Raw genomic sequence first — 27954 nt, 5'->3', positions numbered from 1 at the left:
CCTGGCACGTAACAGATGCTTAATCGATGATGGCTATGGGGACTTCCCTGGTGGCGCAGTGGTTGGGAATCCGCCTGCCAATGCAGGGGACACGGGTTCAATCCCTGGTCCGGGAAGATCCCACATGCCGGAGCAACTAAGCTCGTGGGCCACAGCTACTGAGCCTACATGCCACAACTACTGAAGCCTGTGCACCTAGAGCCCGTGCTCTGCAACAAGAGAGGCCACCACAATGAGAAGCCTGCACACCACAGTGAAGAGTAGCCCTGCTCGGCGCAACTAGAGAAAGCCCGTGCGCAGCAATGAAGACCCAACGCAGCCAAAAATAAATAAATTTCAAAAATAAATAAATAAAATATAAAAAAAATAGATGATGGCTATGTGTAAATCTAACTCCTACTCCGGTAGGAACTATGGCGGGAAAGTGTGCAAGAGGGGAGGAGAAAGGACTCAGCAAAGGAGGCTATGGGGGAGCATGGGAAGCAAGTGAGCAACAGAGGGGTCACACCTTGCTCGCCTCCCCTGCACTGTAGCCACTTAAGAGCAAGTTTCAGCTCTTAAGTGCAGGGGAGGCGAGCAAGGTGTGAACCAACAGTCTTTGGTATGGATGTTTCCTACCTGGGCCCACGGGGCTGGATGAACAAGTAACCCATCAGGCTTCCTCTGAAGGGCAGCTGAGCTCCAGCAGAACCAAGGACCTTTGGGCCCTGAGGTCTATGCCTGCTTCCAGCTTCTCAGGATACAAGGCGGTCCAGAAAACACTTAGAAACTGCTGAGTTGGGACTTCCCTGGTGGTGCAGTGGTTAAGAAACCACCTGCCAATGTAGGGGACATGGGTTCGAGCCCTGATCCAGGAAGATCCCACATGCCACGGAGCAACTAAGCCCGTGCGCCGCAACTACTGAGTCCACGTGCCACAACTACTGAAGCCCACACGCCTAGAGCCTGAGCTCCGCAACAAGAGAAGCTACCGCCATGAGAAGCCCACGCACTGCAATGAAGTGTAGCCTCCGCTTGCCGCAAGTAGAGAAAGCCCGTGTGCAGCAACGAAGACCCAACACAGCGAACAATAAATAAGTAAATCAATAAATGAGAAACTGCTGGGTTCTAGGCAGACATGTCTCTGGCCTGAGGTTGTGCAAGCGAATAAGCCTCAGTTAGACGGTGTCTGTTCTCTGCCACTTTCCATCCTCTGCCCCAGGATTCTCTGACCCGTTCTTTGAACTGAACTAGTAGGGAAAGAACTTCGGATTCTCTCACAAGTTAGACCAGTTCAGAGTCTGAGAGCAGAGAGCAAGGATGTTCCAGGAAGAGAAGATATATGCTGTGATCAGCTGGGTTCCCCGGGAGCTTCACAAGCAAGAAAGTTGACTGGTGCTCTGGGGAAAAGGAGGCTGTGGAGGAAGGCAAGGCCCCTGCAAGAGGGAGAAGCTGCTAAGCTGGCAGCCTCACGCCTGCTCTGCCTGTTCTCTTGTGTCTTATGCTGGCGCCAGTTTCCTGAGCTGCCTTCCTCATGTCGGATGAGGAAAGCCCCTGGCTTGATCAGGTGTCCTGGGAACAAAAGCACTAGCAGCCATGTCCCCTGGAGCCTCCTTTCAATCCCGCCTTACAGGCACTCCTCTGCCATAATGCCTGGAGTCCTCTCATGACCCTAGGTCTCTCCAAATTGGTGCTCCGCGAACAGCCAGTGCTTTCTGCTCAGTAAACCCTTCAGAAGCCTTTCCTGCATCTCTCCTCCCAGGTTCCCCCACTGCTCTCTTTGAAGACATAATGGGCAGAGGTGATTTTTTTTTTTTTAATAAAAATCACAGTTGATGAGGGTATTCTAAAAAAAGATAATTTCTTCCCTAAGAGGAACTCTGATGCCTGTTATTACACATTCTTCACCCTGATACACACACACACACACACACACACACACACACACACACACACACATTTATTTTTCACAAGATTCAGGTTGTACTGCACAAACGTTCACAACTTTTTCCACCAATATTTTACACTAAAAACATTTTTCAGTGTCATTATTTTTCTACAGCGTGATTTAACGTCCGCGTCATGTTCCATTATACCAATGCCCTGTTATTTATTTAACCAGTCTCCTACTGATGGATCTTCAAGTTATTTCCAATACTTTGCTAATACACACAGTGCTGCCACAGAGAGGCCACAAAGGTGCTCTTTCTGCTACACGTGTGCCTGTTAACTAACTTATCCCCAAACATATCTGGTTACGTGGTATTTGCCCTGTTGGCATGGAAAGATGGCAGGAGAGGCAATAGGAACAGGAGAGGTCTTGCTGGGGTCACAGAAGGATGGAGGGAGAGGTGATCAGAACAGGAGAGGTATTTTTTAAAGTCTAAAAAGAGAACAAGATGGCATTTTGGCTTCTGAGATTTTCCCCCATCCTGGCTCAGAATTCCTGCCAATGGGCATGACATGTGTCCTTGGCCAGAGCTAACAAGGTAAAGATACTATCAGGCAATGGGTTTCTTCTGAATGTTTCTGGGTATATACTCATTGTCATATTCCAGATGGCCCAACTGGCCCTTCCAAAGTCCCACTTCTAACCCAAGAAAGGGTGTTAATGAAGACAAACAGTAATCCTGTCCTACCTTCTTCCTACTACTCCACTTCTCTCTGTGTATATACCCCAATGAAGTCGATAAGAGTTGGGGGCCGTGGATGGGATAACTTGTAAGTATGCTGCTGTAGCACCCAAGTCTGCTCCTTCCCTCATGAACAGGAGCATGTGACAGGCACCAAAAGGCTGAGCTGACCTCAGGCTTTGGCATTACAACTCTCTTGAGCAGATTTCGATATCCCTTAAAGGACTATCAACATAAGCTTTTAGCTTATAAGAGTTTTAGACTGGTTTTTCACTTGAGCTCTTTCAAATGCCACTTTCACAGCCAAGTAGTGGCCAACAGAGGGTGAATAAGAAGAATATAAACTCCTTGAAGATATCAATATCTTTTGAATGCTCTCCATTTCCTTACAAAGCCCCGGCACAGGCCGTGATGAATGAATCCTCATCGAATACGTTTACGAAGAGCCTGTACCCAGGATTGTGTGGTGATGGTGAGAGGGATGCAGCAGCCCTTGAATGCTGGGGACATCCATGTGAAGAATTCGAAGGGCGGAAAACAAAGGGCAGCTTGGGAATGGTGTAAAGAGACCTCCAAGAATAATGTTGCTAAAACAAAACAAAAGAAACACTTCGCAATGTTTATTTGAATCCAGTGTTAAGCATGTGCTAGATTGGAAAAATAGAAGGTCAGAAATTCATGTGAATGGAATCAGAGGAGATTTAGCCCATGAGATAAAGGCAGACGATCCCTGGTCATGGGAACAGCATCAGCAGTGATGGGGAAACTCTATCTAGGCGCCAGGCAGGGCAAGAATGATGTGAATGAAGATACTGCCACTTGAAGGGTGCTGGCTTCCTGAGTCAGCAGGAAGTTGTCATAGCTTCCCAGTGCCTTACACTTGGAAAAGACCTTCAGGGATCAGTGAGTCCAGGTCTCTTTACCCACCAGCTCTGCTGGAGGGGAACCAATGTGGGCTTGGGCTTAGACAGTCCTGGCTCTTTCCCTAAAACTCAAATGGCCTTAGCAAATCACTTAACTTCTTTAAGCCTCAGCTCTTGGAAGCAGGACTAATAAGACCTATTTTCCCAGAGTCGCTGTCAAGGTCAAGTGAGTCATGAAACGCTATATAAGTGTTTGGTATTGCTACTTCCTGAGCATACGATATGTGTAAACCAGTATGATGTAGCTTTGCTGTGTGAGGGTTTACAGATGCCCTACAGATGCTTGTCTGGAAAGCAAAGAAGGTATGTGTCATAAACAGCTGCCATGATGGGCATGAGCTGAGTCTATGGCTGTGAAAAATGATTTTATTCATTGGGAAACAAAAGGGCCCACCTGATGACTGTACCTGTAGATCTGGCCTCATTAGAAAAAGACCACCCTACATGTTCTGTGAAAGTGTTCCCATCAGGGAGGGTTGTACTATAATTCACAGGTATTAGAAAGATGGTAACTTCTCAGCAAGTTAGAAATAGAGGGGAATTACCTGATCTTGAGCATCTACCAAAAAAACTAAAGGTAACATCATACTAAATGGTGAGAGACTGAATGCTGTCCACAACTCTTCATAGCAGCATCGTTCATAATAACCAAACACTGGAAATGGCCCAGATGTCCTTCAACAGATGAACGGTCAAACAAACTCTGGTATGCCTATACCATGGAATACTACTCAGCAATGAAAAGGAATGAACTATTGATACTTGTAACAGCTTGGATGCATCTCAAGGGAATTATCTCAAGATTATGCTAAGTGAAAAAAAAGCTAATTCTCAACAACTTCATACTATATGCTTCCATTTATGTAACACTTTGAAATGACAAAATTTTAGTCATGGAGAACAGATTAGTGGTTGTCAGGGGTGAAAAAGGAGGTGGGGAGAGACATGGATGTAGTTAAAAAAGGGCAACGGGATCCCTCCTGTGATGGAACTGTTCTGTAACTTAACTTTGGGGGTAGACACAGGAAACCACGTATGTGATAAATGGTATAGAATTCACACACACACACACACACACACACAAATGAGTACAAGTGAAGCTGGAAAATCTGAATAAGATCTGCAGATTGTATCAGTGTCAATATGGTAGTCAATATATTATACTATAGTTTTATAAGATGTTATCATTGGGGACACTGGATAAAGGGTGCAAGGGATCTCTGTATTATTTCTTACAACTGTATGTGAATCTAATATTATCTCAATAAAAATTTCAATTAAAAAATAATACTGTTGGTGTTAGTCTGGCCAGCAGCAGCTAAGATGGATGTTGTTTCAGGAAGAAACCAGAGATGTGTCATGTCAGCCCTATTAGGATCACAGCCGACTCTCAATGGAATTGGAGATGCAGGTGGTTTTAGGACTTAAAAAAGAGAAGCCTTGGTGGAAACTTTGCACTTGGTTTTGTTTGTTTGTTTTTGTCTTTGAATGCAGAGACATAAGAGGGGTAGAGGGTCCCGGAGAGTTATATAGGAAGCTTCCAAATGAGATGTATACAGATAAAGTATACAAATAAAATGAGCACAGTTTGGTACCAACAGAGTCCCACAGTTGCACCTGGCAAGAAGCAGAACTCAAGCCTCAAAGCTGTCTAATGAAGGAGCTGAATTAAAATTCATTATAGGCAGTTGAACATTCTAAGACAGCACTGTGGGTAATGCTTAAGATCACGGTCTCAGGTGACAGATGGCTTAGAATCAAATCCCGGCCCTGATGCATATTAGCTTTGTGACCTTTGGCAAGTGACTGAACTTCCTTGGGCCTTAGTTTCCCCATCTAGAAAATGGGCAAAATACTAGAACCTACCTCATAGGCTGTTGTCCAGATTAAATGGGTTAATGCTTAGAACACTCCCTGGCCAATTCATGCTTGATCAAGGTTACCTGCTCTTACTCTTACTACTCTTCTGGGAGGATAGATGAATACTGCCTATGGTGCAAGGCTAGATTCTCCTGAGCTCATCAGGAAGCATCTCAGCGTTCTACCCTGTTTCTTCATTTCCTTGGCCTGGGCTCCTATTCACCAGTCAGAAGTCTCTAATCACTAAGAAGGAAAGAACCCAAAATGTCACATGCTGACTGTCGGAGAACAGCTGTTTGCCTACATGTGCAGATTTCCTGGCTCTAGGGCATGGCTTTCTGGGACCTGTTTGCCCTTGTGGGTAATCCTGGGGCCTCCCATGGTTATCCTGGGCTCTCGTGGTTTAACCAATAGATGATCCTGAAGAAACATACATCGAAAATGGTAGAATGTAAAGTACTAGCTCAGGTGAGGCGGCCCACCTGCAGGTGCTCACTGGGAACTTTTTAAAAATGTGGATTACGGGGACTTCCCTGGCGGTCCAGTGGATGAGACGCCACGCTTCCAGTGCAGGGAGCGCAGGTTCGATCCCTGGTCGGGGAACTGAGATCCCACATGCCGTGCAGCTCAGCCGAAAAAAACAGACTTAAGAAAGCAATGTGGATCACAGAGTTCCAGAATCTCCATGTTAACTAATTATGATCAGTTAGCATGGATGATTTAATGAGAAACACTGTGGGGTTCTCATCAGATGTCAGGGAAACCCTGACTTTTCTCAGCCCGCTCACAAGCCTTCAAGGTGGGGAGCAGCCATAATTACCTTCATTTTTACCCACTTCAAAACTGAAACTCTGAGAGGCGAGCTGTCTGAACCCAAGGATGCCAGGTGAATGCTAGTGCTGGGGACCTTGTCTTGTATCCACCAACTCAGAGGCACTGAAACTGGCCAGCGACTTCTCCATAAAAATATTTCCGTCTTCTCTCGAAGGCTCTTTCATGCCCTATAGAGTCGGGAACAAGGCCTATTCATTTTCCTGCCACAGCTGGCTTTTAGAGCTCCTAGATTTCCCAAATTATTAGGACTCCAGAGGAGCCCAGCAACTTTGGGTCTGTCTGCCACCCCATCCAAAAAGCTGTCAGTGAAATATCGGCGGTGGTACCCAGTCATCCACTCGTGATGAGAGAAGGGCTGAGAGCAGGCAGGAGGCAGCATCACGTCTGCAGTTTAGGGATTGAGATGGGTGGGAGGAGGGTACAACCAACTGTTGACTCAGAGGCCGTCTAATCTATAAGTGAAAAGAAAATAGTCGCAGAACCCTACCCCATTCTTTCCCTAAGCCCCCTTTTCTGGCTGCAAAGCTGCTTTTATCATGTTCTCTGCATATACCCACCCACCCCCGATAGGAAAACACACCTTTGAGCACACTTTTGAAAGGAAAACTGGTAAGTAAAACCAAGCATCAAACCTAGGTGTGGGAAACATTTGTGGCAAGTGTGAGTTTATGTACATCCAAGACCATGAAAGGAAAAATGAGAAATCGGGGATGGGCTCTGCCCTCGCCGCACAGGTTTGGGGGCGGAGCATTTTTGCTGATCTCTGAATCGGCTCATGTCCACGGAGCATTTGCTGTGGGCCCAGCACTGCATCCAGCATTGTGGTGCACTTTCTTACTTCATCCTCAGAACAGACCGGTGAGTCCGATAGAGTTGCTGTCCTTATTTCAGAGACGAGGAAACGAGTCTTAGAGAGGGCCAGTCACTTTCTAAGGCCGCATAACTGGCCAGGGGCAGTCAGGATTAGAACCCAGGTCTGCCTTACCCCTAAATTCTTCATCTCCCTTAGAAAGTAGACATCTCTTTGTGCGAACTGGGGTTTGACCATCTCCTTCCAGCTGTCTTCTTTGCCCTCCCCACAACCCAGTGAAATAAAAGCAAGCCAAACATAGATTATTTCTGAAATGAAGATTCCTAGGCGTTTGGGAGGGCCCAAGGCTCTAAGTAAACAGCCACTGTCAAGGGGAAAGATCTGTGTGTTACGTGGCAAAGGCCACGCGGACAGTCACACACCCTGACCTAGTAATTGTAACCCTGGGATTATTGGTTATATTTAACATAAACAAAACCTCCATGAGTATATTTATCATAAAGTTACTTCAGTATCTAAAATGTAGAGGCAACGTAAATGTCCAGAAAGAAAAAAAAAGAGAGAAATCAAGAAAAGAAAGTTGTTTTCAGAACTCTGAGTGTAAGCATTCGTGTACAAAGAGAGGAAAATCAGTACTTTTATGGAAAGGTAAAATTGGGTGGGTCATAGCAGTCCTGGATATGAAGCCTAATAAGTAAAAATACCCATCATTTCGCTGCACACACTACATTCCCATTGCTCTGCCACAGAAAGACCCTCTGTCATTTTGCAATATATACAAACATCAAATCACCATGTTGTACACCCGAAACGAACATCGTGTTATGTCAACTTTACCTCAACCTTTTTTCAATTTTTTTTTCTTTTTTTTATTTTCTTTGGCCACACCGCATAGCATGCAGGATCTTAGTTCCCCGACCAGGGATTGAACCTGCACCCCCTGCAGTGGAAGTGCAGATTCTTAACCACTGGACCGCTAGGGAAGTCCCTACCTCAATTTTTAAAAAAAGAATCAAGAGGCTAAAAAAAGAAAGAACCTCTAAATTACCCTCCAAAATATATCTGACCTATTCTTGAAAATTGGCTTTAAATTAAGCTGTAGTTTCCTGCACTGTGTGTAGGATTCAAAATGGAAATTTCCTCTGGTTAACATAACACGTTGCTGGGGAAACCACATTCGACCAGTGATTTCCTAAAGAACTAGCATTTATGAGAATCAGTTTTTGTGCCCAGCGCTGTGTGGGGCATATAACATACATTAATTACTTCATTTTATCATCACAAGAGTCTCTACAACATAGGTATTATTATCTTCATTTAACACATGAGAAGAAGGAGACCGAGGGAGATGAAGTAACCTGCCCAAGGGCCAGGGCTAGTGCGTGGCAGAGCTTGGATTCCAGCCTGGGACCGTATCTCCAGATCCAGCACTGACGCAGCCAGAACACCCCAGAACCAGCACAATCCCACGTGCCTATTCCGTGTGGTCAGGACCTATACCCGTCATTAAATATCCTGAATGTCACCTCTATCCTGATCCAAGCTCTTTCCACTTGACTCCTATGCCAACGCCCCTTGAAATCAATTTGAAAATGGGTCAAATAATTTGGTTTGGGAAAATCTCCCCCAGGAACGTCATAGCCAATTCCTGGGCCCACTTCCCAAAGAAATGACCAGCAAGGTGTATTCGTTTCCTAAGGCCACCATCATAAAGCACCACAAACGGCATGGCTTAAAATAACAGAGAAACACTGTCTCACAGTTCTGGAGGTTAGGAGCCCAAGATGAAGGTGTTGGTAGGGTTGGTTCCTTCCGAGAGCTGTGAGGGAGAATCTGTTCCAGGCCTCTCTCCTAGCTTCTGGTGGCCTCTGGCATTCCTTGGCTTGTAGGGGCCACCTTCTCTCTGTGTCTCTTCACATCGTCTTTTCTGTGTGTCTCTGACTCTGTGTCCAAATTTCTCCTTTTTATACGGACACCAGTCGTATGGAATTAGGGTCCACCCTACTGACCTCATTTTGACTTGATCACCCCTATGAAGACCCTCTCTCCATATGGGGTCACATTCGGAGGTGTTGAAGATTAGGACTCCAATATACCTTTTTGGGAGGACATGATTCACCTCCGAACAGGGAGCAGCCTCATGAAGCAGGTTCCCCCTCCTCACTCCTAGCCCCAGATGGGTCTCTCCTTCCCTCCCATCCAGCCCATGCTTCCCTCCCGTCCAGCAGGTAAGGGCAAATGGTAGTGAATCGGCTGTCAGAAGAAAACCAATGGCTACATGAACTTGGCCTTCCTCCTCCCATCCAGTTTCCTTTCATCTCATGCCAACAAGTGGCGTTTTGCCCGGGCTGTCACCATGCCCTGCATGCACCAGGAAAAACAGAAACAAAACAGGTGGCAGAGCCAGGAGAGCCTGACGTGTTTTAGCCTGAGGTCTCAGTGTGGTTGCCTTGGGGAACATCAAACTTATGATTTCCTCTGTCTCTGTGTGTGAGTGCTTGGGGCTGTTTAAGTTTCTGATTCTCTTTCTCCTACTGAAGAGTCCTCTGCGGAATTAAGAAAGCCTGCCAAGCTCTTTCCATAAAATCATACCGTAACCACCCAAGGTTGGCAATGGAAGAGGAATCTCCACATGGGAGGAGCGACTGAGGACTTACCGCCCCAATTTTGTCCTCCAAATTTACCTTTCTCTTGTAAGTTGCACTGGCCACTACTGCTGCCCCCATGGTAGGCTCAGGCAAGGCAGTTTCCCTTCTAGCACTCCTTTCCAAGTATGAATGGAAGCTTGTCCTAATTATCCACAGCTTTGTTGATTCCAGGATGCAGCATTTATTCAAACTTGTCAGAAGACCCAGAGACCAGAAAGTTCATAATATTTCTCTGAAAAGAGCTTCTAGATATGGTGGTCTGGGAGCCCGGGCCCATCTCCACATGTCTACTTTGGACATGTCTCCCCACCGGGCATCTGCTGCTTAATAACTGCATCTTGGAAGCCAAATATATACTCAGAGCCAAGGCCACGGACAAGAACAAGCTCCCTTTCCATCTAGCCTGAGGCCTGCCTTCCCAAGTCCACTGTCTCCCAAGCTGGGACTGGCCAACAGCGGCGGTGCTTACGCCCTGCAGGGAAGATCCTGCCCCAGAGCCTTGGCTTGGGAAGACCACATCCGAACATAATCCAGTCTCTGTGCCAGAACAAATCTCCACGTGGCAGGACTGTCTTAGACGAGCCCTTCAATCGCTGCCCCCATCCCATTTCTGATTGTCATCTGCAGCAGAAGATGCCTTTTACCAAAAGTAATAGAACAGAAGTCCTTTTGAAGAGGAACCAGTGAAACAATTTCATCCTTCTATTAAGTGGCAAACATTTATATTCACAGGCTGTTAGGTATGGTAGAGATGACTCAATGAAGTGTGGGCCCCTCGTTTTTACTGAGGCCCCGAAAGGGAAAGTGATTTTCCTGATGTTGGCTAGTGGCAAAGGTGGGACGAGGATCCAGCTCTTCTGATTCCCAGCCCAGTACTCTTTAGGATAGTGATCTGTGCCGTACAGTAGAGCACAGAGACTCGTATTTTAAACCTTATTTCAAACGGAGACCAGGTTGCTACAATGTGGAAGAAAACTCGTGGATCCAAAATGGCAAGCTAGGATCTCCCGGGATGACGGGATCTAAGCATGTGAGTGTAACAGCAGAGGGAACGTACTTCAGGGGTTCCCTAATGCTAGTCAGTTCTGACTCCTGGGTGCCGCTTGAATGAAGCCCTTTCTCCTGCCTTTCTGCCTCAGCTTGAGTCAACCGAGTCACCATTATTTTATCATCCAAATCCACTCTTGCCCTAAGAATAAAGTCCCAGATCCTCAACATGAACCAGGAGGGTCTGTGTGTCCTGGTTTCATCTTGCTTCTCTAGCTTTATCCCCTTTTACCCTTCCCTTCAGTCTCTCTGCTCCAGCTGGGCTTGGCTACTCAAACCTCCTCAAATAAGCCATAATCTCTCTTTCTTTCTATCTTCCTTCCTTCCTTCCTTCCTTCCTTTCTTTCTTTCTTTCTTTTCTCTCTTTCTTTCTTTCCTTCCTTCCTCCTTTTTCTTTCTTTCCTTCTTCCTTCCTTCCTCCATCCTTCCCTCCCCCCCCCACATAGAAAGCTTTTTCTCCTTTCCACCTACATCAACTGTTCTCACACAAGCGTGATTCCCCCCGCCCCCACCAGGGGACATCTGGCGATATCTGGAGACATTGTTTTGCTTGTCACAATTGGCATCTAATGTGTAGAACACAAGGATGTTGCTAGACATCCTACAATGCACAGGACATCCCCCCACTAACAAACAATTACCCAGCTTAAAATATTTATGGTGCTGAGGTTGAGAAACACACAACCTTTGGAACCCAGCTTAAACACCGCTTCTTCCAAGAAGCCTCCCATGAAACTTGATCTAGGTTTAGGGCCCTCCCCCCTCAGGAGGCTCCCACTCATCACTTCTCCTTCACAGCTCTTGGCACACGGGGGTATTTGAGATAACGCACCATCTGCCCTCCCCAGCAGTCCATCAGCTCCAGGACGGGGCAGGGCGTTTGGTTCACCACCTCATCCCAGTGCCCTGTACAGTGCTCTGTGCAGTTAGTTTTTGTTTTGTTGACCCTGGGACCCAAAGGAAGGCTGTTTACACAGGTGCCCTGTCTTTTACGAGGGGTGATGTGGTTTCTAAAGGCTTCACACGTAGACCCACAGGTACCCACGGGCAAGAGCACAGTCTTGGGAGCCAGGCAGAAGTGGGAGGATATCGTAATTCTGCCACCTCCTAGCTGAGTGACCTCCAGCAGGTTACCTACTTTCTCTGGAACTGGGTTTCATCATCAGTAAAAGAAGCATAACGGAGAACCTGTTTCATAGATTTGCTGTGAAGATGAAAAGACATAGTATATGTAAGGTACTGAGGTAAGGTAAGGTATCCTCTGACACAAGGTAAGGGATTAACGACAGAGAGGAAGAAAGGGCAATGGGACAAAATGACCTAGTCTCAGGGTTTCCTGCAGCCCCCAGGCCCTGGGTAGCAGGCAGAGAAACGTGGAAGAAACATCAAGAGACTGCTGGTCAACCTCTCCTTCTTAACTTCTTCAACTCTAAAATGTGCCTACAAACATCCCATTTTACTTATCCCATGGACTTGTTATATGTACCCCAGATAACTCCCCACCCAAACAAGAGAGGTACCTAAACATCACCCGCAGGTAGGGCTGAGTGCAGCCCAGACTGTCTCTTGCCTCCTCCACCCTGGGCCATCTTAAGAGCTCTGGCCAGCCACCCCTTGTTTCTTATCTGGATTCCCCCTCTCGGTGCAGACTTTTGGGAAGGCAGCCCATCTGGACCCGAGCTAACTCCAGATTTCTCCATCTCCCTGGGCTCTGCCTCTGGTGCCAATAGGGCCTCCACACCCTGTAACCTGCCGGGCCCCACCTCCCCTGCGGTCTGAACCCAGGTCCACAACCAGGTCTCACAGTTCACACCAGATCTGCAGGGGAATTCCAGACATTTTCACTGAATGAGTCCTGGAAATCGACTGCTATCCTTCTTTTGCCCAAGGTGGGGGGACGGTGTGGTAGCGGGAGGACTTTCCCGTTTCCAGGCCTTTTTGCTTCCCCCCCACCCCAGTTTTAGACATTCAAACACTGTTTTTTAAAACAAACAGAGATCCATTTCCTAGACTGCTCAGGTCAGCAAACAGAAGTGTCTGAGGATGGAGGGCTGGACAGGAAGAGGGCTCTCAGCTGAGAACGGAGGGCACGAGATGGCCTGTGGAAGCTTGGACAGGAAACCCTTCAGTTCTGGGGGCAGCTGTTGTAGCCAAGTCCCACACAGGTAGCAGCCAGTGAGGTTCCCAGGCGGGAACCTCATGACAGAAGCCCTCCCTGTCCGCAGAGCTGTGAAAGCACCAAGGCAAACTCCAGCAGCAATGGGGTAGGGCAGGGGGGCAGGGGGGCCTCCACTCCACAGCTGAGGGAAGAGAGGGCAGGGAGCTGGTGGCATCAGCTCGGCAGGGTGGACCCCTAGTGTGCCAGCAGGTCTGCGTGTCTCTGAGACCACAGCCACCCGCGCCCATGCCCACGGGGTTAGCAACCTGCTGCTTCTGCCGACTTGTTTGGCTTCCTGCCCTGTAGCGAGTGGAATGTGATGGGTCAATTTCCAGATCTGGGCTGATTCTCTGCCACTTCCTGGTTGTCATAGCGCCAACTCAGCCTGCAAAAGGATGTTTTTTGTTTGGGGTTTTTTTGGTTTTTTTTGGTCTAAAATGCCCAATGAAAGATCTGGTCTCTTAATCAGCAGTTCACATCCCTGGGAAGTTATTTAAGGAATCAAAGCAGCAGAAGTTAGACCCCTGAAGATTAAAATCAGTGACTTGACTCTATCCCGAGGATGATTCTTCCAACGTGGGAGAAACCTGAGTGCAAAGGAGCAGCGCATCAGCATCCTCCCACGTCCCACGTCCCACCAGCCACGTCTTGGCAGGAAGCAGCAGTTTGACCTGCTAAGTCTGTTTTCATTCACTTTGAAGAAGCAGACAGGTGCCCTTCCGCCACCCCACCCCACCCCCTTTAAAAAAATTCCTCCAGTGTGTTTGACACCCCTCTTTGCCTTTAGTCAACGCCTCCTGAATGTTTGAGGGATGGAATGGAGGCCGAGGTAGCTCAGCAGGGCTGGGATTAGGGTGAGGCAAGTGAGGCCCCTAGGGCACAGTATGTAAGGAGGTGCTCACTCGAGGGTACAAGCTTCCTCACCCTCGCCCTAGCCCTGGCCCTGTGACTGATTGCTGGTGAGAGAAAGCTTCAAGGGGGAGACGGTTTACTCAGAGATAACCGACTCTGGAATAGGAAGGAGCCCCACATAGGCAGCTGCCAGCCTCAGCTTCCTCTTGCCTGGGACCCCCAGGTCTCTCACGCCCAGAGGTGTGCTCTGTATAAGGCTGGTCACTAGCCCGTCAGAGGCCCCTGCTCCCAGGGACTGCAGAGACAAACGTGTGGAAGAGAACTTGAGGAAAGTAGAGGCAGCTGTCACCACAGGATTGCAGGGGCTGCAAAGAATTATAATTACATGAAGTAACAGTGTGGGTGTTTACTGTGTGCCAGGCCCTGTGTCAAACACTGTGCCACCATTTTATACAATCCCTTCAACAGCTCAGTGAGGAACCTGGGCTCCGGAGCTGGACAGTTTTGATTTAAATCTCAGCCTTGCCTCTTTCATGTTGTGTGTCCTTGGGAAGTTACTTCAACCTCTCTGGGCCTCAGCTTCCTCATCTGTAAAATGGGAATAATACTTGGACCTTCGTTATAGATTCTATCAGGTAAGACAAGTAAAGCAACGAAGCAAGCATCCGGCACAAGGGAAGCGTTTGACAAATATTGGCCAAGGTTAGTATTGTCATTGCCTCTTGTGGCTTGTCCCTACCGTAGCCACAACAAAAGTGTCACAGACTGATGGCTTATACAATAGATACGTTCTGTCTCATGGTTCTGGAGGCTAGGAGTCCAAGATCAAGGTGTTGGCAGGGTTGATTCCTTCCGAGAGCTGTGCCTCTCTCCTAGCTTCAGGTAGCCCCAGGCATTCCTTGGCCATCTTTTCCCTGTGTCTCTTCACATCGTCTTTCCTGTGTGTCTGTCTTGGTGTCCAAACTTCTCATTTGTCTTAGTCTCTTTGGGCTGCTGTAACAAAAGTATTGCACAGTGGGTGGCTCAAACAACAACCACTTATTTCTCATAGTTCTAGGAGCTGGGAAGTCCAAGATCAAGACACCGCAGATTCAGTGTCTGGTGAGGGCCCACTTCCTGGTTCACAGATGGCTGTTGTCTCACTGTGTCCTTACATAGCAGAAGGGGTGAGGGAGCTCTCTGGGGTCTCTTTCATAAGAGCACAAATCCCAGTCATAAGGGCCCCACCCTCAATACCTAGTCACCTCCCAAAGACCTCACCTCCAAATACCGTCACTCTGGGAATTAGTTTTCAACATGTGAATGTTCGGGGGGACACAAACATTCAGTCTATTGTACCCTTTTTATAAGGACACTGGTAAGATTGGATTAGAACCCACTCTAATGACCTCTTTTTAACTTGATTACCTTTGTAAAGACCCTATTTCCAAAGAAGGTCACATTCTAAAGCACTGGGGGTTAGGACTCAGCGAGGGGGGCGGGGGGCACAATTCAATCCATATTACAAGGTCAGGTAACTTGCTCAAGGTCACACAGCTTGTTGAAGATGAAACTGGATCCTAGAACCCTGGATTATTTGATGACAAACTCCACGGCATAAACCCCACCGTAAGGCCCCAGCACTCGCAAACCCTCTCCGGCCAGAGAGGAAAAACCAAAGGGAGACATTCAGAGCCTGCTGCTGTTGTGGTGATGACACTATCCCTTCTTTCTCCCTTCCTCTGTAGCCTGCCTGCTCCAGGCTGAGCTGGTGAACTATGAACGAGTCAAAGAGTACTGCCTCAAAGTCCTGAAGAAAGAAGGGGAGAATTTCAAGGCCCTTTACCGGTCCGGCGTGGCCTTCTACCACCTTGGAGACTACGACAAAGCACTCTACTACCTGAAAGAAGCAAGGACCCGACAGCCAACAGGTAAGGCAGCAACTGCTCTTTCCTTACCACCAGCCCCCTGGGGCAGCTCCCAGGCCGTCTCATTGCCGTGGTCAGAGTTCCTGGCTGGCAGGGCCAGGCAGGGAGGGAAATGGCAAATGAAGGGTCAGGTGTGTGCTAGGTCCTGGAACAAGGAGAACACATAGTCCATGCCTTTGCCTGGGGTGTGGGTTCCAGGGAGCTTGGGCATCTCTTCTTTTCAAATAGAATATGGAATTCTTCATTTCTCCAACCGAGAATCCAGCCCTCTTTACTTATTCAACGGGTACATATTGTATTCTTACTATGTGCCAAGATTTGTGCTGGGTGCCAAGGATGGAGATGAGAAGACGCGGTCCCCACTTGTGAGGAGCTCACATTCTGGTTGATGAGACAGAATACAAATGGATAATCTGGGGGCTAAGCCCAGCATCCTTCAGGAAGCATGCTCCAGCTCCTTCAGTCAGATCCCAGCCCTTAGAGCAGGTGTCATCTGTACCATTCGCTTAAATCACATCCACTAGCCTCGCCATTCATTCATGCCACAGATATATATTGAGCAGGTACAATGGGCCAGGAACTCTTCTAGGTGCTGGGTAAATAGCAGGGAACAAAAAAAAGTTGCTACCTTCAAGGACTTTATGTTATAATGGAAGGAGATGGACAGTAAACAGACAAATGGATAACGTAATATTTAGTAGTAGTAAGTGCTATGAAGGAAGTAAAGCAGAGTCAGAGGATCAAGATTAAAGGGGGTGCTATTTCAGACCAGGTGGTCAGGAACACCCTCTCTGAGGAGGTATCATTTATTTATTTATTTTTTAATAAATTTATTTATTTATTTTTGGCTGAGTTGGGTCTTTGTTGCTGCCCAGGGGCTTTCTCTAGTTGTGGTGAGCGGGGGCTACTCTTCGTTGCGGTGCGTGGGCTTCTCGTTGCAGTGGCTTCTCTTGTTGTGGAGCACGGGCTCTAGGCGCACAGGCTTCAGTAGTTGCTGCTCACAGGCTCCGTAGTTGTGGCTCGCGGGCTCTGGAGCGCAGGCTCCGTAGTTGTGGCGCACGGGCTTAGTTGCTCCGCGGCGTGTGGGATCTTCCCGGACCAGAGATCAAACCCGTGTCCCCTGCACCGGCAGGCGGATTCTCAACCACTGCGTCACCAGGGAACACTTGAGAAGGTATCATTTAAACCATGACTTTGACTTGTTGTTGCCGTGGTTGTTCATATGGATGATTTTTTTTTTAATGCAATTCTCCTTCCAAGGAGTCTTGCTAGGATGAATTTGCAAATACCCAATATGCTTTTTTCTTTATTTTTTTAAAGAACACTAATATCTTTATTTTTATGTGTTGTTGATTTGTTTTCTGTATATAAATCGTGTTCCCCCAGCTCTACTATAAGCCACTTGAGGACCAAGAATGGGACTCATTCAACAGAGTTTTCTTGAGCACCTGCTATCTGCCAGTACTGTTCTGGGTGCCCTGCCAGGCATTCTGGAATATTATACAGTATTCACTTGTACTTGTGGAAGTAAACATCTCAGGCAGCCTAATTCATATTTTGGTGTGTGCAGGGCTAAATAGTTGTTCTATGTTTAGAACACTCACTAATTTAAGGGCTGGAACTGGGGGGAAATTCCCCAGTTTGTGGTGAGGTGGTTGCCTAACCTTACTAGTAAGAACGAGATAAGACAATGAAGCAAATTTCTTCTAAACTCTCCAACTGAAAAACATTACAGGGGCTTCCCTGGTGGCGCAGTGGTTAAGAATCCGCCTGCCAATGCAGGGGACACGGGTTCGAGCCCTGGTCCAGGAAGATCCCACATGCCGTGGAGCAACTAAGCCCGTGAGCCACAACTACTGACCCTGCGCTCTAGAGCCCGCGAGCCACAACTACTGAGCCCACGTGCCACAACTACTGAAGCCCGCACGCCTACAGCCCATGCTCCCAACAAGAGAAGCCACCGCAATGAGAAGCCCGCGCACCGCAACGAAGAGTAGCCCCCGCTCGCCACAGCTACAGAAAGCCTGCGTGCAGCAACGAAGACCCAACACAGCCAAAAATAAATAAAATTATTTTTTTTAAAAAAAATTACAATCAACTAATATTTATTGATCATTTGGATTAAGCCCTTTTAGACATATCTACTTTGGTCCTCATAGCAATTTTATGAGGAAGATATTATGATCCCTGGGAGAGGCAGCCTTTGGATTCAGATGCAGCAACTATGTGTGTCTCCTTGGGCATCTGACTTAATCTCTCCGGGGCCCAGTTTTAACTTTGGTCACAGTGAGGATGATGAAACATACCTTACAGGATTATAATGAGGGTTCAGTGAGACGATGAAGGTTAAAAACATGGCATAAAGTAGGCACTCAAAAACGGAGGTTGTTTCTTGCAGACGAGACAGGAGGCTCAGAGAAACTTCTAAGTTGCCTGAGGTTAAACTCCAACTAACTGTGCTGACTCAGGACCACTGGGGTTTGCTGCTCCATAGACATAAGGGGAGAAATTCCCCTGTCTCTCCTCTCCTTGCCATCTGTCCTCTGGGTCACAGGGACCTGTCCACGTGGAGACGCGGAGCAGTCAGAGAGAGGAACCACATCCTGGTTGCCCTTCAGCCACACTGGACCTTGGCTGGGTGCGTCTGGCTTGTCCATGGTCTGCAGATACAGCTTTGGTCTGATTCTCCACAGACCCAAGAGTTCCCCTCACCAGCTGTTCCCTAAGGTGTGTTTCTCTCCTCACAGACACCAACGTGATTCGATATATCCAGCTGACGGAGATGAAGCTCAGCAGATGCTCCCAGAGAGAGAAGGAAGCCATGTAACTAGAGCACCTTTCTAGAGCTGAGCCTAACCCGGGACATCCAGGCACCCGCTGGTGGAGAGCCCTTCCCAGGGTTCTGTTCCTTTCTCCCCACTTCCTCCTCCTATTGCCCCTCAACTCTTTGTCTACTCCCAGTGTGAAAAGAAGGAGACGTGCAGATTTGGAATCTGGTGGGTTGCCCTGACAAGGGACATCCTCTTTCCAGTAGGGCAGCCGCTGAGAGGGACCTAACTTCAGCGGGAACAGCCGGAGAGGACTGTCACAGGTTGGGAATGCCATTGCAGCTTTGACTTGGGCCAGTGCTTCCGGCAGAGGCAGAGCCTGGCAGGTGCACCATCCCAAAGGCGTCAGGCACGGAGCCCACGGGCTGGACCCCTCCACAGCTGCCTGACAGACTGCAGCATCTCAAGGCAACTGTGACAAATCCAGGGATGAGACAGACACCAGAAGCGTTGGTTAAGCCAACAGAGCCTGAGAGTCTGTGCACTGGATTCCTGCACACAGACCCGCTCCCCACCCCCAAAACCTCAGGCCCTGCCTCCCTCCCTCACTCGTTGTCTTGGTGTGTGCTTTCTCCTCTCCCACTTGGGGATCTGAGACTCTGCCAGGATTCACATGCCATCGAAGCCCACTCTCAGTGCCCTCTGGTGACCACACATGCCATTCTCCCAGACTCCCAGCCAGCAGGCAGCTGTGACAGCAGAAGGGCAGGGTAGAGTGGGCCAGGGGCTGACCACATAGGGACGGGGAGAGGGAGAGATGATATCTAGGGGAAAGAGCATTGTATAGACTGGGAGACTGAACTGCGGACGAATTAAGTGTAAATAAAAATAAATTAACAGGCAGCAGTTCCTGTCATTTCTGTTGAAAGCGGCCCACTCCCTCACTTTTACTCCCTCCCGCAACCCTCGATCAGAGCTGCTTGCAGCCAGATAGGATGGGGCTTCCCCCAAAACAATGGGCCATTTGCGCAGGGGTGTACGATGCTGGCTGCGCCTTTGCGCTTTTAGAGTAGGCTGGCATTGTGGAGACTGCCCAGGGATTTGGCTGTGCGGGAACCTGTAGCCTCTCTTTTGATGAAATTACCTGGACTCGATATCTAGCACATAGAATGTGTTCAACAAATATTTGTTGAATGACTAAATGATGACTGCAGACTGGCTCTCCTGCCTTAAACTAATTTTATCCCAGCCTAGTCTCCCGATACCGATGCCCTTTTTGCGATGCCATGTTGCTTCAGTCAAATCAGAGACGCTTACTGAGGGCTTCTTGTTTGCCTGTCATTGTGCAGTTTGCCCTGGGACGTAGGATGTAGTCCCAGTCTTCAAGGAGTTGGAAGAGTTGAGAAATAGTCATAGGAGATTATTACCAATGATACCTTTAATTTATATGATGCTTTAAAATTTTCAAAGCACTTTCATGTATTTTTTGTGTGATCCGTGAGATAATATTGTACAAATTAAAATATATACAGATGCAATAATATTAATAGTGAGCATTTATTAAATGCACTGTCCTCAGATCTTTACATGTATAATCTCATTTCTTTTGTGCAATTACCCTACTATTCCCATCTGATGGATAAGAAAACTGAAAAAGAGAAAACTAGCCCAATGTTGCATGGCCTTAAGTGGCATAGCTAGGATTTGAACCGAGTCTGTCTGACTCCAGAGCTTCAGCTGTTAACTACTCTGTAGTTAGTTGCTGCCCTAAAAAGTATAATATTGGGTAGTTACAACCATTCAAAAGCAGGACAGTATGTGTGACAAACCTTGACTACGTCAATGATGGTACGTGGGCTGCCTTTCATATTTAGTCCAGGGTGAAAAATTGTCCCTAACACGTGACTCCCTAGCGGCGGAAAAGGCAGCTGAGACCCAGCAGTTATTTCTGTGTATTGTTTATTCTCCTTGCTGACGGGCCAGCACATATCCAAACAATCCACCTAGCATTCCTCACCCCATCCCCAGCTTTGGGGAAGAGTCACAGTTACAGGTAGAGATTGAAAGGAAACACAAAGTTAATTCTGGCTTATTTGTTTAATCAGAGGCTCCAACACTGCAGGATCCAATCACTTCTGAGGGGCCCAGAAGCCGGCAGCACAGTTTATATTCACATAGCTCCTCAAAGGCTTCCAACGGGGGCTGCAAGAAGGTGCTAGAAATATCCAGGGGCCCCCAGTTGGTTGCCTATAGCTCACCCTTTGGAGAAGGGAAAAAGGGAAAAACGCTAATACTGCTGCCACATCCTCCCCCACCCCTACCATGTCCTCCTCTCTGCCCTCTTCCCCCAAAATGATTTCACATGACCCCAACTCAAATCCACCCCGCAGCACTCATAGTACAGGCAAACGTGCAGAACTCCCCTCTTCCTGAGGCTCCAGCCCAGAGAGTTTGCGAGCTGGCAGACTGCTTGTTAGGATCTGAAGGATGAAGATGAGGTCAGAGGTGGTGTGCAGAACCAGCTCAAACGGGCAGGGTCTTCCTTTGGTCTTCGTGCCATGAAGAAGGACTCAGAGTAACTATTCGCAGCGTGGAACAGGAGAGGGGTCTTGCCTCACCGAGTGAGTTGGGGCAGAGCTGGACAGATGGGGATGATAAGATTGCTGCCATCCTTCCAAAGAAAACGGTTGAAAGCCAGAACTAGGTGAGGACAACCTCATGGGACCTCATAGAACAAGCGACCAGGTCTTCTGCTTGTCTGGTAAAGTAGGTACGCGTGCTGGGAACTCCATTCACTGTGACCCAAAGTTAAATGATCCCAAAGAAAAAAGCTGCCTGGGACTTGTTTGAGATGGTGGGACTGAACTTCCTGTGCGTTTGTCCAGAGACTTCAGAGAGCCGGTAGGCAACATCAGCTCTGTTCCCCTTAACAAACCATCAGCTTCCTTCTCCTCGTCCCTCCCCCAAACAGGGACTGGTATTTAATTATACGTTTTGTTTGCAGATATCACTGCTGAGCTATACTTGGAGCGCTCATCCTGGATCTGACCTGCTTTGCCATCTCCCGCTTGGACTTTTGTGATAGACTCTTTGGGGGAAAAATATTATACTTTTATTGTAATTATTATGAAAGCCTCACATGTGTATTGTAGAAATATTAGGGGAAAAAAAAGATAAATTCCGCCCCATAATCCTACTACCGGAGACAGATATTGTTATCCTTATGGATGTATCTTTTGGTTGTTTTTGGTATAAATGTACACATGCACATGCATTTTTTTAAACAAAGATTGGATCATACTGTACATACTCTTTAATAACGCACTTTTCAAAATGTGTATTTATATTGTAGAATATGTAATGCATACACAGGTACAAAATTCAAGAATTACAAAAAGATCTGGAGTCAGAAGTAACTCTCTTTCCTGCCCTGTCTGCCAGCGTCTAGTTTCTCTCCAGCTACTTGTATATCCTTTCAGAGACAGTTACGCATTTTCAAATGTATGTATCTATTTTGTCACAAATGGTAGCACATGGGACACACTTTCTGCACCTTGTGCTACTTCACCCACTATAACACGAACGTACCATTTTTTGCTGGTCTTGCAAACTGTTTCAACAGCGTCCTCATTATGTGGGTGGACCCTCATTTGGTAACCAATCTTCCAATAGTGATTATCTCATGCGTTCCCAATCTTTATTGTAAATAATATTGCAACAGACATTCTTGTAGCTAAATTTTGCACATATCTAGGACTATTTCCTGAGGATAAAATCTGAGAAGGATGTCGTTTGGCTATCTTTAAGAATTTTGATATATTTTACCAACTGCCCTCCAGAGAGTTTGTACCAAAGCACTCTTCTACTTGCAGGCTTGAGAGTGCCCTGTTCCCTGCACCCTCACTACAGGTGGGTATTATCACTTACCAAATCTTTACCAATTTGAGAGGAAAATAATAGTATATCAATGTTATATGAACTCACAATTCTTTATTAGTGAAGAGCATCTTCATATGCTTATTGACCATTTGTACCTCCTTCTTTGTGATTTTTCTATTTATTTGATATTGGTATGTTGATTATCAATATGTAATTTTATTAAGAGTATTATTTTGGGCAAGAAACACTGCCAAGTATGCTTTCCAAGTGCTTTGTTTTCAAATTTTGTTTATGGTGCTTTTTGACATACATAAATTCTTAATTCTGCAATTCATTTGTTCCTCTGTTGCCAGCTTCTTCTGCCTATGGTTCACCTTTTCATTTCTAGCAGAGTGGCCCTTCTAAAACACCATCTGATTATGTCACGCCACAGCTTAGAAATCTTTAGTGGCTGCTCATCACTTTTAGAATAAAGGCCAGACTCAGCATAACACACAAGGTCTTTCATGTGATTTCTCCCACTGACACCTCCTGGTCCTCTTCCCAAGGTTCCCTACATTCTACTGCTGCCTAGCTTCTTGTGATTCCCCGAACCCATTGTTCTGGGGTCTCTGGGCCTTTCCATGCTGTTCCCTCTGCCCAGTTGGCTATGCCTCACCCCTCCAGTCCACTCTTTGCCATGCTAACTCCTATAGGACTTGTTCAAGTCATCACTGCTTGAAAGCCTTCCTTGATTCCTTAGTCTGCATTCCAAACAACATGAGTCTACCTCTGCCTGGCATCTGCTACAAATAGGAATCAGAACTTCCTATTCCTATTCGTCTGGTCCACTATCCGGATGTTCCTCAGGGCAGACACTGTGGTTTATTCATCTTTGCAGCTAGAATGCCTAGTACAATGCCTGGCACATACTAAGTGGCCAATAAACGTTGAGCATTGAACTTGGAATGAATGATGGATCCGGTGGCAAATGTTATTTGAAGTAAGTGCAGGGCTCACTGGATCTTGGCTTCTGAGGACTGAAGAAATCCTAGGAGACTTGGGTTAGAAGAGAAGCTATGGGGCTTCCCTGGTGGCGCAGCGGTTGAATCTGCCTGCTAATGCAGGGGACGCGGGTTCGAGCCCTGGTCTGGGAGGATCCCACATGCCGCGGAGCAACTGGGCCCGTGAGCCTCAACTACTGAGACTGCGCGTCTGGAGCCTGTGCTCCGCAACAAGAGAGGCCGCGATAGTGAGAGGCCCGCGCACCGCGATGAAGAGTGGCCCCCGCTTGCCGCAACTAGAGAAAGCCCTCGCACAGAAACGAAGACACAACACAGCAAAAATAAATAAATAAATTACTAAACTCCTACCCCCAACATCTAAAAAAAAAAAAAAAAAAAAAAAAAATCACTTCTGTCATATAGTCACAAGCCCAACCAGATTCAAAGAGAGGGGATATAGACCCCATCTCTCAGTTAGAGGTGTGTCAAAGAATCAGTGACCACGTTCTAAAAAAAAAAACCACCTAAAAAAAAAAAAAAAAGAAGAGAAGCTATGTGCTCCAGTGCTGTGCTTTTTCCAAAACATCAGAATCGCTTGAAGCAGCTTTTTAAAAATACATAATCTCAGGCTGTGCCTTAGATCCATTGAATCATGGGGATGATGCTCAAGCTACTATAGTTTTTTAACATCCTGAAAAGTTTCCGCTGACCAGCCAGGTTAAGGAGCCACTGCTGAGGTAGACCAACAGACAATCGGAACACCCAGCTCCACTATTTTAAATCCTGGGATCTTTCGGCGTGGACAGATGGAGCTTTGTTTGAATACCAGCTTTGATGTCTACTAGCTGTGTGACCTTGGGGCAGTTGCTTGACTTTTCTGATCCTCATTTTCCTCACCTATACATGGCATAATGTCATATTTCTTAAAAGGCTGTTGGGAGGATTAAGAAGTACCTGTCTCCTAGCTCAGTACTTGGCACAGAGTAAGCATGGAATAAACATTCATTTCTTCCTCCCACCATGCTCAGCCTCAGTTTCCTCATTTATAGTGTGGCTGCTAATACCTGTATGTTTATCTTCTGTATTTCCCTACACTGTACTCTAGAAGAAAGTGAACTTCCAGCAGGCCCCTGGGTTACTTTCTGATCAAATAGAACAAGTATAGATACTTGGGGGTTAGGGGAGCAGAGGAAGCCCCATACTCCATCGCATGCCTTCTGCAAGCAGATATCAGACTCCACAGCAATCGGTTGGAATAATTCTGATGGTTTGCAGAACCAGGTGTTTCCTAGTCACACCCAAAGATCAACACAGTTTTCTTGCTGCAGTTGCTCCCACAGGCTAGCGGCTTCTGCGGTGCAAGGAGAAGGCAATTGTCAGGGAAGAGGACAGCCATCGCCCACTCTCCTTCCAATGCCATGGTATCCACATCCTGTGCCTCAGAGCAGGAAAGACAAAACTGGCTGCAAGGCCAAAACAGCTGATCTGCAGCTGCTTAGATTAAAGTGCCCCTGCTTCCCACTCCCAATGCCTGCACTTTCTCTTCCCACCAGCCCAGAGCGGGTAACACAGGCAGGGAAAATGCATTCAGTCCATCAGGCATGACAGAGTTCAAATTACCAAGTCAGCATGAAAAGTCCCCCTCTAAATGGACTGAAATTGGATTCTGTAAAAACACCACCCTCAGTGAGGCCCTTGGCTATTCATATTTGCTAAGACATGGAGAAGGGGGAGAAGGCAGAGGCCCCTGCAAAATGTTGGGAATCTCAGCTGTTCTGTTGAATTGCTTGTCTGGAAGGAAGCCAACAATTGAAAGCCAGATTTGCCCTGTCTTCAGCATCTCACAGAATATTAGGGCTGGAAAGGATCTTAAAACTCAATAGTTCAACCTCTCAACTTACAGATGAGGGATCAAGTCCAGAGAAGATAAGTGACTTCTTCAAGGTCACACAGCTAGTAAGTAACAAAGCCAGAACTAGAACTCACATTAGTTTTCACATCAGTTTTCTAACAACAAAATTAAATTCTACCCAGTGAACCAAAATACACTTACAAAGCATCTTTCTTTTTTTAATGTAATGCTGTGACATTACTCTCTTCTAAAGAAAGAAGGAACATAATACTCAAGCAATCATTCCCTCACTCAATATTTATCACTCCCATCACTTCACTGTAGGTGGTTAACAAGGTATTGTCTCTGCTTGAGAAACTCACAGTCTATAGGGAAGAAGGAAAAGTAAACAGGCAACTTCAAATCTGTGTAATAAATGTTACAGAAAACACCAAGGGCACAGCAAGGAGGGGCATCTATAGCAATCCTGAAGGATCAAGGAAGATTTTCCCGAGGGAGTGCCAATGAGAGGAGCAGAAGTGGTGAGAGAGGGGTCAGCTTCAGACCAGGGTCAACGGGCAAAGCTCTGTTACTCCCTTTCCTGGATACCATTTGAAAGGATTTGAGGCCGTCAGCATGAGCTCTCTTTTCTTACCCTTTCCCTGTTTCCTCATGCCTGGGCTCAGGCAATGGCAATGTCACTTTACTACCCTTATAGGCCCAAGGGCTGAGAAGTCACAGAAAACTCTGCAGACTCTATCTGATTAAATCCCCTCTGTGCAGAGTAGGGACAATTACACCTGTTATCTCTGAGTGCAATCAGAAGCTCTTCAACACTTGTGATTTCCATAATAGGTGAAAATTCTACACTAGGTTTCACAAATGTAGCTCCAGAGCCATCACGGCATGCATACTTTTGATATATTCCATTGTTTTATGTTCCTTTTTTCCTCTAATCTCAGCCTCTTCATTCTAGAACAGCACTGTCCCTAAGAAATATAATGTGAGCCACCTGTATAATTTTAAATTTTCTAGTAGCCAATCTTAAAAAAGTAAAAATAAACAGAGAAAATTACTTTTAGTAATATTTTCTAAACAAAAATAAAATTAAGAAAACAATCAAAAAATTAAATCATCAGGAATAAATGTAGCAAAAGCGCAAAACTTATACTCTGAAGACTACAAAACATCGTGGAATAAAATTAAAGAAGACCTGAATAAATGGAAAGACTTTCCATATTCATGAATTGAAAGTCTTAAGATTGTTAAGACAGTAATATTTTCTGGGACTTACCTGATGGTCCAGTGGTTAAGACTCCACCCTTCTACTGCAGGGGGCAGGGGTTCGAACACTGGTTGGGGAAGATGATGCATGCCTCGTGGCGTGGCCAAAAAAAAAAAAAACAGAAAGATAGTAATACTTTCCAAGTTGATCTATGGATTCAACACAAACTCTATTAATATCCCAACTGATTTCTTTGCAGAAATTGACAAACTGATCCTAGACTTCATATGGAAATTCAAGAGACCCAGGATATCCAAAATAATCTTTAAAAGGAAGAGCAAAGTTGGATGACCCACACTTCTTGATTTCAAAATTGACTACAAAGCTACAGTAATTAAGACAGTGTGATACTGGCATATAGATCAATGGAATAGAAATAATAGTCCAGAAATAAACCCTCTCACTTGTGGTAAATTCATGTTCGACAAGGGTGCTAAGACAATTCAATGGGGGAAGAAGAGTCTTTTCAACAAACAGTGCTGGGACACCTGGATAACCATATGCCAAAGAATGAAGTTGGACTGCTACTTCACATCATATACAAAATATTTCCTCAAAATGGATTGAAAATCTAAATCTAAGAGCTAAAACTATAGAACTCTTAAGAAAAGAACTTTGGCGTAAATCTTTATGATCTTGGATTAGGTGATGATTTCCTGGGTATGACACCAAAAGCACCAGCAACAAAAGTAAAAATAGATGAACAGGACTTTTTATCTATTAAAATTAAAAACTTCTGTGCTTCAGAGGACACCATCAGGAAAGCAAAATGACAATCCCTAGAATGGGAGAAATTTTTGCAATCATCTATCTGATAAGATAATTGTATCTAGAATATATAAAGAACTATTAAACCCTATAATAAAAAGACAATGGGCAAAAGCATCTGAATAGACATTTCTCCAAAGAAGGTATACAAATGGCCACTAAACACATTAACAAATGCTCAACACATCATTAGCTACTAGAGAAATGCAAATCAAAAGTACAGTGGGACACCCCTTCATACCCACTAGGATGACTATCATCAAAAGACAGATAACAAGTGTCCCGATGCAGGGAATTGGAATCCTTATACACTGCTTGTAGTAATATAATGTGGTACAGCTGCCGTGGAAAACATTTTGGCAGTTCCTCAAATGGTTAAACATAAAGTTACTGTATAACCCAGCAGTTCCGCTCCTAGGTATATACCTAAGAGAACTGAATACATATGTCCACACAAAAACTTACACACTAATCTTCGTAGCAGTATTATTCATAAAAGCTAAAAAGTGGGGAAAATCCGGATGTTCATCAACTGATGAATGGATAAATAATATGTGACATATCTGTACAATGGAATGAAATTAAGTAGTGATACATTGTACAACATGGGTGAACCTTGAAAACATTAAGTGAAAGCAGCTAGTCACTAAATACCACATACGTACGATTCAATTTTTATGAAATTTCCAGAATAGGCAAATACTAGAGGCAGAGAGGAGATTAGTGGCTGCCCAGAGCTGGAGGTTTGGACGTGGTGGTGGGAGGATTGGGGGGTGATGCCTCAGTGG

General features: G+C 46.2%; 1 protein-coding gene across 1 annotated transcript in view; it reads left to right on the top strand.

Moving 5' to 3' along the window:
* TTC9 (tetratricopeptide repeat domain 9) overlaps positions 1-18675 on the top strand; it is a 31104-nt gene extending 12429 nt beyond the window's left edge. Inside the window, exons 2-3 of the mRNA XM_082833672.1 lie at positions 15473-15655; positions 18400-18675. Of these exons, the coding sequence (XP_082689798.1) occupies positions 15473-15655; positions 18400-18479 (263 nt within the window). The 3' untranslated portion in view covers positions 18480-18675. The remainder of the gene's footprint in view (positions 1-15472; positions 15656-18399) is intronic.
* Positions 18676-27954: the final 9279 nt, after the last annotated feature.

This window comes from Leucopleurus acutus (genome assembly GCF_964270905.1).
Source record: "Leucopleurus acutus genome assembly, chromosome: 1".
NCBI lineage: Eukaryota > Metazoa > Chordata > Mammalia > Artiodactyla > Delphinidae > Leucopleurus > Leucopleurus acutus.
This window is presented reverse-complemented; position numbering and strand designations above follow the sequence as displayed.